Source organism: Sceloporus undulatus, chromosome 2 (assembly GCF_019175285.1).
Source record: "Sceloporus undulatus isolate JIND9_A2432 ecotype Alabama chromosome 2, SceUnd_v1.1, whole genome shotgun sequence".
Lineage (NCBI taxonomy): Eukaryota > Metazoa > Chordata > Lepidosauria > Squamata > Phrynosomatidae > Sceloporus > Sceloporus undulatus.
The window spans coordinates 135,032,454-135,045,407 of record NC_056523.1 but is presented as its reverse complement, the minus strand read 5'-3'; the positions used below and the strand labels follow the sequence as shown (position 1 = coordinate 135,045,407).

General features: G+C 39.1%; 1 protein-coding gene across 1 annotated transcript in view; it reads right to left on the bottom strand.

Moving 5' to 3' along the window:
* Positions 1–12,954, bottom strand: part of TNRC6C (trinucleotide repeat containing adaptor 6C) — a 167,494-nt gene that overhangs the window by 97,220 nt on the left and 57,320 nt on the right. The window contains 1 exon segment of the mRNA XM_042448122.1: positions 6,319–6,651. Within this exon segment, the coding sequence (XP_042304056.1) occupies positions 6,319–6,651 (333 nt within the window).

Here is a 12,954-nt window from a genome sequence, read left to right as displayed (position 1 = left end):
TAGTTCAGGTTCAGTGTTTCCCAATATGGTTACCAATTAGTGACAGGAGGCTAAGGTGCCCCTGTTTGCTCACAGGTCTAGTTAATTCAAAGTAGAGATTAAACAGAAGAAGGATGTGTAGGAAGCTGAGTCAGGTGACTGGCCAAGAAGCTGCAGCAAGCTGGACAGATACCTTCTACAGAATTGAACATGTACAGAGTTTTGAAGGAGTTGGTGATTTCAAGCATTTTTAAAAAATGATTTGTGTGAAGTATTATGAAGTATTAGTTGCATGATCTAGATTTTCCTCATGGCAACCTTCTATTATTAAAACTGATTATTGGACTTCAACTGATGATTGAAGATAAGTAAACTTGAAGAAGATTAAATGATACATTAATTTTACCTACGTATGTTACCAATTGCTACAAAGAAAATGAATACCTTTATTGTAACAATGATTAGTACAAGAATGTCCACCTCACAGTGATGTCACAGAATCATAGAATCATAGAGTGGGAAGAGACCACACGGGCCATCCAGTCCAACCCCATTCTGCCACGCAGGAATTATCAATCCAAGCATCCTCATCAGATGGCCATCCAGCCTCTGTATAAAGACTTCCAAGGAGGGAGACTCCATCACTCTCCGAAGGAGTGTGTTCCACTGTTGAACAGCTCTTACTGTCAGGATGTTCTTCCTAATGTTGAGGTGGAATCTCTTTTCCTATAGCTTGCATCCATTGTTTCAGGTCCTAAGCTGGAGCAGCAGAAAACAAGCTTGCTCCCTCCTCAATATGACATCCCTACAAATATTTAAACAGGACTATATCACCTCTTAACCTTCTCTTCTCCAGACTAAACATCCCCAGCTCCCTAAGTCGTTCCTCATAGGGCATGGTTTCCAGACCCTTCACCATTTTAGCCACCTTCCTTTGGACATGCTCAAGTTTCTCCACATCCTTTTTGAATTGTGGTGCCCAGAACTGGACACAATATTCCAGGTGGGGCTCACCAAAGCAGAATAGAGTGGGACTATTCTCTTGATCTAGACACTATACTTCTATTTTAATCAGCCTAAAATCGCATTGGCCTTTTTAGCTGCTGCATCACACTGTTGACTCATGCAGGGACTTAGCCAGGGGGGGGGTTCTTGGGGTCCGGACTCCCCCTTCCATTAGAAAAATGAATGGTGTGTGCTGCTGCGCTGCTGCACCCAAGCCCCATTATAATGGTGGCACTTAGTCTGGACCCCCCCTTCCTAAAATCCTAGCTACGTCCCTGACTCATGTTCAACTTGTGGTGTACTTGGACTCCTAGATCCCTTTCACATGCATCTGTTCAGCCAGATGCCCCACATCCTATATCTATGCATTTCATTTTACTGCCTAAGTGCAGTACCTTACATTTCCTTGTGTTGAATATCATTTTGTTAGCTTTGGCCCAGCTTCTTGTTTATTCAGGTCATTTTGAATTTTGATCCTGTCCTCTAGGCTGGTAGCTACTCTCCTAATTTGGTGTCATCTGCAAATTTGATAACTATGTCCCCAATGCTGTCATCCAAGTCATTAATAAAGATGGCAATGGAGGACTCAGGTGGAGAGGACTGCCTCACTCCACCCACCATCATCGCAGAGCCTCAAAAGGCAATGGAGGACTCACGTGGAGAGGACTGCTTTACTCCACCCACCATCATCCCAGAATCTCAAAAGGCAATGGAGGATTCAGCAGGAGGTTGATTGTTTTGATTGTTTGACTAATGGTTGTAACAGAATTATAGAATCATAGAGTTGAAAGAGACCACAAGGGCCATCCAGTAACACCCCCTGCCATGCAGGAACTCTCAGTCAAAGCATCCACGACAGATGGCCATTCCAATTTGCTGGAATGTTTCTGTTATTGTTATATTTGGAGTTTTTGTTGTACATTTGAAACGGGGGTGGGGGGGAATTAGGTGTATTGTGTTATGTTGATTTAGAGTTGTATTGTATTGTTTTATTGTACTACATTTCATTAGAGTTGCATTTGCTATCATTATATAATTTCTTTTTACTTGTTTTGCTCTGTTAAATGTTATGTATTTTACTTTGTTAATTTTATTATTGCTATAATTACTATGTATTTTTGCTCTGTTAATTGTTATGTATTTTGCTTTGTTAATCTTATTGTTGCTATAATTACTATGTATTTTTGCTGCTATAACTGCTATGTATTTTTGTTATTTATTGCTATTGTTAATCGCTATCTTATTTTATTGTTATTGTTTAATGCATTGCTATTTTACATTTGTTTTTTAATTCATGTTTATTGTTATTGCCTTGTATTATCCCCTCTGTTGTAAGCCGCTCAGATTCCCAGTGATTGGGCAGCATATAAACAAATCCTATTATTATTATTATTATTATTATTATTATTATTATTATTATTATTATTATTATGTTGAATAGCACTGAGCCTAGGACAGAGTCCTGTGGGACCCCACTGGTCACTTCCTTCCAGGATGAAGAGGAGCCATTGCTGAGCACCCTTTGGGTTTGGTAGATCAACCAATTACAGTACAAATTCATGTAACAGTTGCCTTGTCTAGCCCACATTTTACAAGTTTGTTTGCAAGAATGTCATGGGGTACCTTGTCAAAGGCCTTACTTTGTGTCAAAACAAATCTTAAAATTATATATGCAGGGGGCAAACGGGTAGAGAACTGTAGTAAGAACAGAACTTAGACAAAATGTGTATACATATGTGTCCCTGTGTGAAGTCACAATTAGGCTTTTGAAAGCCTAGAAATGGCAGATGAAGTGGTAAAGCATTACTACTTCTCTGCTGCACAGCAAAATAGGCTCTATGTGAGTATCAGATCTTTTAAAAAATCAATTGGCAAGATAGTATGCTGCAAAAGTATCAGGGGATGTCAAGAGGAGAGGTCACAGGCCAAATGAGGAAGACCCTGGGCTCGCTACCTCTAATAACCCATGAACATTTTTAGCTGTAAAGGGCCTGTTAGAGTATCAAGGGCCAAAGGGGACAAAGTTGACTTTAGCTACACCAATGTCAAAACGCTCTTATGTTTTGAAACGTATCTAATATAGTTTTCAAAAATGATCTTATTAAGTACAAAGAGGGACTCCATTTCACTGACTCTAAAAACTGCAAACACAAAATCACATTGTGGTAAACACAACTAAAATGGAAAATGACTGTACTGGAGAGAGAATATAGTAAAAAGAAAGGATTAGTTTTAGCTATTTATGAAGGGAAAATATGATAACTCTTTGGGAGCTGAAGATCTGGGAAACAAACCTAAATATTAATATATCAGAGAAATTTTAAAAAATGATCAAAAGTTTGGTCTTTGCAGCCTAATAAGTCTATATCAACCACTACTAAAGACATGGTATTAAAAACAGTTCATAGATGCTATTTGTCCACCCTAAAATTTCACAAAAGTAATTGTGATTAACTGAATTGGTATTAGAGAAAGTGTGACATTTTCTGTCCAAAAGTTAAACTTTTTTAGAAAAAATAATAAAATGGAATGGTAGCTGAAAAAAACATGGAAGAATGTGCAAAGGTAGGTTTGCAATTGAACACTGTAAGCCTGAGGGCATGAAACCGTCTAATTAAAAATAATAATTGTAAGCCGCTCTAACAGCCTTTAAGGCTGAAGGGCAGGGTATAAATACCATAAATAAATAACAAATAAATTAACAACTTTAAAGGAGACAATGGCGGGTTACAGACCGCCAAAAAATACGTATGGAATACGTATTAGGGTTAGGAAGGGGTGGTGCTTCCGCACCCCCCTAACCCTAGTGCGTATTCCATACGTACAACATGGCAGCACCCCTTCCACATGGGGGCCACCATGTTTACGTATCGGACGCATAGCGTCCAGACGTGTCGCGGCGCCTATGACGTCACGAATGCGCCAGCGGTGCCTCGCGACGTCATAGAGGCGCCGCAAGAAGGAGCTCCATTTTGGAGCTCCTTTTTTGCTCCACGCGGGAGCCGCGCGGTGTGGCTGCTGCGGCTCCCTCACGGAGCAAGCGGCGGCGGTCTGTAACCCGCCAATGAAAGCATTGAAAAAGTTCTTGATTTTCCATAACTTAGGTTAATCACAATAACTTAATCACTTGGACTTGGAAGGGTACCTATGAAGGAACTAAACAAGTTCCTGAAGTGTAAAGATATATAATGGAATACTTAAGTTAGGATTGTCCATGGCATCATATTGCCAATTTGTATGTATGGCTGTGAAAACTGGACAGTGATGAAAGTGGATAGGAAGAAAATCAACTCATTTGAAATGTGGTGCTGGAGATGAGTTCTATGGACACTGTGGACTGCTAAAAAGACAAATAAATGGATTCTAGAAAAAAAATCAAGCCAGAATTCTCCCTGGAAAGCAAGATGACTGAACAGAGACTGTTGTACATGGACATACCATGAGAAGACATGACTCACTATTAAAGACAATGCCTAGTAAGATGGAAGGCAATAGGAGAAGAGGAAGACCACATTCCAGATGGATAGATTCAATCAAGGAAGCTCTGAGTCTGCAAGACCTGATCTGATAGGATGGCTTGGAAGTTTCTTATCTGTGGGGTCACCATAAGTCGAAGTCAACTTGATGACAGTTAACAACAAAATCAAATGGTTAAGTAAGATAACAACACAAACAATAACTGTAGGAGCTGCAAGAGCTGAAATTGGGAGAACTTCAGAAAATGTGCAAGAAGCCATATATAGAAAATGAAATGATCAGACAAGAAAAATGGTTCAAGTATAACAAACTAAGAAATGTATGGGTAAAAGTAAAGTAAAATCTCAAGAAGTGGTGGAACAACTAGGTTTTGATATGGGGTGGTTTGCCTATAGACGGATCTATGAAAGAACTCTGAAGGATCTGAAAGAATTTGGAGATGAAGCAAGTAATACAGACTTGGAAAAAATACTAATTAACAAGAATGAAAAACTAATTGGGAAACTTTATAAGAAAATATTAGAATTGGAAATGGAAAATGAATTTGTCAAAGATACTATGGTTAAATGGGCTAGATATATTGGGTATAACATTCAATTAGATCAATGGGAACATGTTTGGATGAGAGGACTGAGACACACTGTCTCTCAAAGTATAAAAGCAAAATGGTATAAGATGTTTTACCATTGGTACTTAAGTCTGGCAAGATTAGCTACAATTTTAAAAATAAAAAAAAAATGTTGGAAATGTGGGGATACAACAGGAACATTTATACACTGCTGGTGGAATTGCAAAAAAAAAAAAAAAAGGAGAAAAAAAGGAAACAAATCAGAGAAATAATTTGTAAAAATCAGAATTAAGACTAGAATGCTTCCTATTAGGAATCTTTGAGAATGAAATTGGAAAAAAAAATGGAAACCAGTTTTTTTATATGACGGCTATGGCAAGAATTTTAGTAGGGCAAAAGTGGAAAACAAAAGATATTCCGAATAAAGAGGAATGGTTAATGAAACTAATAGAAATAATAAAGATGGATAAATTGACTCCAATTTTAAAAAATAATAACTCTCAGAGTAAAATAGAAGAAGATTGGCATTTGGTATTTGAATATATGAGGGAACAATAAGGGGAAATACTTTCTTAAAGAGTGATTTTTTTTGAAGGGGTGGTACGTCCCATAGGGACAAATGGGGTGCATGCCCATGGCATGCGCGTGCCACCGCGCCACTGCGTGCACGAGCCCCATTCATTTAAATGGGGCTTGAGCATATGCGGTATTTGTTTTACGCGGGGGAGTCCATAACGGATCCCCCACGTAAAGTAAGGGTGCACTGTATTTATAGGTGATTTGATTTCATAATGTATGGTTGTATTTTATATATTGTTGCAATTGTACTGTTAATTTTGGGGAAGCAGAATAAAGTATAAAAATAAAACAAACAAACTGTGGTTCTTAGAACAGCAAATTCATTTTCTCTTCAATTTTGTTGATCATACCTTTTTCAAGGAACTCAAGGAAGCATACAGGGAAGAAGTTGTGAACAGGAGTATTGAAATGAGAGACCAGCAGTGTTGAAACAGGCAGTACTACATACAGGATTAGCAGTGCCTACCATTTAATGACCTACAAATAATACTTTATTTTTATTTTTCTGAAAGTCCCATTTCTACATTGTTCACACCTATTTTCTAGGTGAATATGCCTCTGTAACAGAGAACAGAATAAAGTCTCTAAGTGATTGCTATGTTCTGAACAAGCAAAAAGCAAACCTAAGTTAAAGCTTAACCATTTAATTGAGCATCTGAACAAGTCTTCTCTTGTGTGATGCATTTTCCCCCTCAGTATAACTCCCTTACCTGCTGGGTTCTGAGTCTTGCTGGGGTGGTGATGTCCACCTGCTCCTGGCTGTGGAGGAGGACTTGTCCCTGCTTGTCCAGTACCTTGTCCTGGACTCGTGCTGATCAGAGTTCCAGTAGGCAGAGGCTGGCCTCTCTTTAAGAGCTGCTTCTGTTCTTGTTGGCGGAAGCGTGGAGGCACCTCACGAGGCAGGTATCGGGATGCAGCTGGCTGCTGCCCATTGGCAGATGCACGCTTGCCATTGCTATTGTTAGTAATAGTGCTGGTGGAAGTACTGGTACTGGTACCGGCAGGTTGGAGCTGGCTTAAACTGGTCTTAATAGGTTCTGGCACTGTAGATTAAAATGTTAAGAAATTTTTTATCAGGGAGATGAATTAAACATGATACACTTTTAAGTACAGTGCAACTGGAATTACACCTTATTGAACATTTTGGCTGGAACAAGCAAGTGAACAAACCACCCATGTATACGGATTTTTAGTAATGAGATTAATGTTATAGAAAATCAGCACTAGATACATTTAAAAAATAATGATTAGCAAGATATCATTGGAACACCTAGAGTATTTGACATCTGGTGCAGATAATTTTTAAATATCCCCCTCCGCTCTTCAACAGCTTTTTCCAGTTCTGCCAGAGTTGCTGGACAGACAGGAAGGGGAGGTAACTTGCCTGATGGCCACCAGACCCAGGAAACAGTTCCTTCCCACTAACAGCAGCTGGTGGGAGTGAGGTGCTGCTGCCACCCTGAAGCCTTTCTGGGTGGCTTGTCAGGCGGCAAAGGAAGGAGTCTTGTCTTCCCATTTGGCTAGCAGATCCAGAAAGCAGCCCATTTCCATCAGTGCACTCTCTCTTTCACACACACCACCCCCTGAGGTGCGATCTGGATCCCCTACACCCATTATGCCCCTTATTACCATTTCAAAACCAAAGTGATTTACAGCATAATTGTCACACATTTAAAAAGTATGTGAAACTATATTTTATAAAGTTTCTTAACCCCAAGACTCCAGATAGATTCTACAATAAAAAAGTGATTGTCTAATAGTAAAAACAGATCTAGCTAGGAAGGCCTCATGAAGAGTGAACATTCCACAGATTTATGCCACCAAAAACCCAGAATTAAAAACAAAACAAAAAAACAAGCCACCTTAATTCTAACAGAAATTAATCTCAGACAGCAGGGCACCACTAATCATTGTATCTGATATCCCAAGAGTGAAAGTGGTTTCATAAAGAAGCAAGCACAATGAGCCAGGCTGTTTATGGCTTTAAACGGTGAGAGCCAGCACCCTGAACAGTGCATGAACACTGATGGAGATCCTTCTGTACTGGTATTATATGCTCATAGCTACTGAACCAGGCAGATACCCAGGCACATGTATTCCGGATCAAGTGAAGTTTCTAAATTGTTTTCAATTCTTTTCATATCACATTTATAAGGATATTACTGGGATGTTACAAAAGGCATATATTACAGTGAACAACAGCAGAGACCCAGGCATTAAATACCAATGCCAAGTGCTTCATTGTTTGTTATTCTTCATATTATATTTATGCATTACTTTGCTATTTTGTATCCCACGTTTCAGCCCAAAGGGACCCCAATACAGCTTAAATTGATTTGATGTCAAAAACTAGTTAAAGTTTAAAACAGTTCTCAGAATGTTCATCACAAGAAAGGAAACTGGAAAAAAACCCACCACATTAACATTGTAACTATGTCTAGTGGGGGCACTGTATTAACTTCCTCTAAAGACCTTTCACACAAAACTATCATGTCTTCCTTGCTCACTTTAAGGCAACTAGCAGGTGAGTGAGCCAGACATCTGTAGGAGGGCATTTTGCAGTCATGGCCCTACAATCAAATCCACAGTTAAAAGGTTGTGCTCACCAGACTCTTCCCTACATGTCGAAGGCATAGAGCAGGGTTTTGGAGTGTAATTTGTTTGACTGGTTGGATTCCTGTGCAATAAAGGCACATATAGTTCTCCTGCATGCATTTTTCTGCCTCCCCACAACTGTAAGAATCAGTGCATTTTGTCCAAAAAGCACATTTATTTTCTACAAACTCATATTTTGCATAGGACAACCAAATGCATCTTTGTGCAAACAGATTCTTCTCAAATTTCCAAATTACCTGGAATCTTATAGATGGTCTCCTTTCCCTCAGTGCAGTGTCTTGGGAGATGAGACCCCCTTTTTCACTTAGGTTGAAAATATTAATGAGTATTCTTTGCATCCCTACTGCTGAGGGCTTTTAAAGATTAAAAACAGCATTTTGAATTGGGCCCGGGGGAAGAAAAACCTGTAACCAATATAAAGCCTTATCAGAGGGTCTTCTTTATTTTATTTTTATTTATGGTATTTATACCCCACTGTTCAGCCCTAAAAGCTATCAGAGCGGCTTACAATTATTATTATTATTATTATTATTATTATTATTATTATTATTATTATTATTATTTATTAGATAGTTCCCTGCCCTCAGGCTTATAATCTAAAAAGACATGACACAAAAGGAGAAGGGAATGGTGGTGGGGAAGGGCATCAAGTCCAGTGGTTCTTCTCTCCTCGGAGGCCTGAACCATGGCAGATGGACTGGAGGGAGGGCCCTTCTTGCTCTGGCTTGCCCTGATGGGGTTGGGCCTGCCTTTTCACTCCCTCCCAGGCTGGATGATGTGTCCCACAAGGGGGCGCAGGGACAGCCAGTGTAGTGTAATGGTCTGAATCCTCTCCTAGCTATGGAACACTACTAGGTGACCATGGGCAAGTCATACTTTCTCAACCTCGGAGAAAAGCAAAGGCAAAGGCAAAGGCCTTCTGAAAAAATCTTGCCAAGAAAGCCATATGACAGGGTTGCCTTAGGGTTGGCATAAGTTAGAAATGACTTAAAGGCACACAAGAACAATCCCCGTCACCTGTTTAGCCTTCCATGCATTCAGGGAAATGCTTGAATAGGCAACTAGATGTGGCCATGGCATAATAAAAGTCATAATTAGTTGTTTATACACTGATTTTTTAAAAAAAGTTTAAATATTTCTTAGAACCAACCTTGCAAAATTATTCTAATATAACAAAGTAAAATGGAGACTCCATTTTTGCCTTCATATAAATGCCATACTTCACATCTTGGAAATGTGCTGCAAAAAGTACCACTTCCTTTCCCTTCTGAACGATTACAGAATAAAAATGAGCTTATGTATTCTACTAAATTCACCTCAACCCTTACGTTTTACATTCTTTTCAACTTCATTTGTAAAGCTCAAAGTCAATGTGCTGCACTACATATACAGTACATTTAACACAGCCCAGGAATGTATACTCTGGGAATACAGATGAAACACTGACTTTGTTTAAACCTCTGCAGCTGTTTGAAACTAGAAACATTTCCTGGATATTTAATTGGAATGAAACCAGAGCCAGATCCCTACCGAGGTAATATTATCCAAGAACAATGAAGTATCAAACATAGAAAAGCTTGTATTAACATTTTTTAAACTGTAACCCACCAATGTCAACACATAGAGATAGATGAAATCTTGAAGAAACTGATGGGAAAGTAACATCTTTTTTTAATCCACAACTTCACCATTAACCTGCTGATGTGGCAGTATTTTGCAGCAAGAGTTAAGGTTCTGGAAACAGATGTTTGCTAAAAGACAACGGGGGAGGGGGATTGGCTACCAAACTACTTTATTACATTAGCATGAAAAAGGAAAAATCATTTAAATGCCATGGTTTAAACATCTTGACAAAGTCAGAATGCTGAAGTGGTTTGAGTGTTGGACTATGACTCTGGAGATCAGGGTTTGATTCCCAGTTCAAACATAAAAACCCTCTGGATGATCTTGGGTTAGTCACATTCTCTCAGCCTCAAAGGGTGGCAATGGCAAATTCTCTCTGAAAAACTTTCCAAAAGAAACCTGTCACCATAAATCAAAAATGACTTGGAGGCACATGACAACAATAATGCATCATCACATAATTGTCTCCTTTCTATGTATTCTGAACTCTTAGAAATGGAAGGTTTTTATGTTTTAAATCTTCACTGTTCTATACAAATTTTACAACAGTGAATAAGGTCTAATGACAGTATGAAAAGATCTAAAGAAAAATAACTACTGGGGATGTCATACTGAGGAGGGAGCTAGCTTGTTTTCTGCTGCTCCAGGGACTAGGACCCGGAGCAATGGATGCAAGCTACAGGAAAAGAGATTCCACCTCAACATTAGGAGGAACTTCTTGACAGTAAGGCCTGTTCGACAGTGGAACACACTCTTTCCTCGGAGTGTAGTGGAGTTTCCCTCCTTGGAGGTCTTTAAGCAGAGGCTGGATGGCCATCTGTCAGGGATACTTTGATTTAGATTTCCTGCATGGCAGGGGGTTGGACTGGATGGCCCTTGTGGTGACTTCCAACTCTATGATTCTATGGGTATAGAGAACAGAATCACAAAATCTTAAATTATTTGCTCTTAGTGGGTCAGCAGAATCTTATAAGAATCAGAAAAGGCTGGTTCTAAGAAATATTTAAACTGTAAAAGCTAGGAATGTTATCCCCAGAGATGAAAATCAAGGAGATGTGTAGAAGATATGATATGCAATTTTTGTTGTTATATTTCTTCAAGTCGCTTCTGACCTATGGTGACCCTAAAGCATGGGGTCTTTTTGGCAAGATTTGTTTAGAAGGGGTTTGCCTTCCTCTGAGGCTGAGAGAGTGTGACTTGTCCAAGGTCATCCAGTGGGTTTCTATAGCTGAGTGGGGATTCAAATCCTGGTCTCCAGTCATAGTCCAACTCTCAAACCACTGTACCACTTTGGCTCTCAATTTTGTCCTATTATTATTTTTGCAAAGTATTTTCTTTTTGCACTTCCAATTTCTAATACATTAACCACGTATAGGAAACCACAATGTAAGGTAAGTAAATACTCTTAGTAATCAAGCTTTTGAGCTGAGTATCCTAAGACATATCTGTGTTTCCCAAAGTCCATTTGGTTGAACTAGTTTAAGTTATCAAACTTCTGTTCTCAATGGGAGCTCGGTGGGAGATACTCTTCCGCCTGCAGGTATATACAAACACATATACACACAACACAAACTAAATCACTGAGCAATACTGTATGTGTTCACTCAAAATCTCATTCTGTATTTTTTCCAATGCTTTGTTGCGTCTTGAAAACCATAAATATGGATTAGTTTATAAGACAGCATTGGAGACAATACCCTAACATGATGCTTTAAACCACCACCCTGTGATCCAAACATTCTATCCACACTTTTGCGGCTTTTTAAATTTTTGTTCTTCTACACAGTTAATATGGCCTAACATGGCCTGTCAGCCATATGCGCCCTCAGAGTCATAATGTATATTGATTTCCCTTTAATTTAATGAAGCGTATACAGACATAGACATACATAGATATGACTGTGTTGTAGGTTTCTTTGTTCTTTCAAAATTTACACAACATTTCAGGTTAAGAATTTCCTATTTGGGTCTTCATTGAATCAGTATTTTTTCCTTGATTAGTTAATAAAATCAGACACTGTCCACCTAATGAGTGAATGAAGTTGTTCTGTAACTATTATGCATTAAACCATTACATAATCATCACAAACTTAGAGGCCTTTACTCCCTATTACTCAAAACAAAAATAAACCCTTCCCTTGTACAAATCTCTGATTACAATCTTCTCTTTGTTGAAAGCCATTTGTTCACAGGAAACAGCATTTCTTTAAGTCTGAAACAAAAGATACCACATGTATCCATTTCATCCAAAGTGAAAGGCTTGTGTTTACAGGAAAGATATTCTAAATGTTACATCTTAAACATGATTTTTAGGCAGGAAACCAGCACTGCAGCAGGACTAATCCAGAGGTGAATTCTGTGTCATCAAAGCAAGTCTTTGTTGTCTGGTTTTCCTCATTCAGATTGCTTTACTTATTTATATCAGCCATGTGTGCACATCAGAGTCATGATGTATATCTTAGACCTGCCCTCCAGATTTCTATCAGACATGTCACACATGCTAATCTTGCCTGAAGTAATGAGGCCAAACTCACTCAGTTTGCACCGAATTCTGGCACAGATCAAGTGAAAGTCTAGCTGGGAGGGGTGCGAGTGACACAATGCAACTGGCAGCTCCAAATGAATATCAGAGTGTGGAGTGTTAGGCGTGCGGGGTGTGTGTGTGTGTGTGAGCTTTCTGGCTTGGAAATTCACCAATTCCAAGCATTGGCTTACAGTACATATTGAAGACATTGTTGTTTGAGAGTCCTAAAAGAAAAAGCAGCAAGGCAGCCTCATGCTTAAATAATAAAACACAATGAAAATGGAGAAAATATGGTGTGCAACCAAACATTTCTGTTGTGGTAATGGACAATTACAATCCATTTTTAATCTTTTGTACAGAGGAAGTTGGGGAGGGTATCAGATGAAAAATGGAAAGGAAGTCTAATAAGGGGCAAAGGGATTTTGAGTATGTCAGTACCGTATATACTCGTGTATAAGTCGACCTCGTGTATAAGTCGAGGTCAACTTTTGGGGCCAAAAATGTGGGTTTTTATATGACCCGTGGATTAGTCGAGGGTCCTACTTAAGGGGGTGTCCAGTGGGGGAAAGTCCAGCTGGAGACA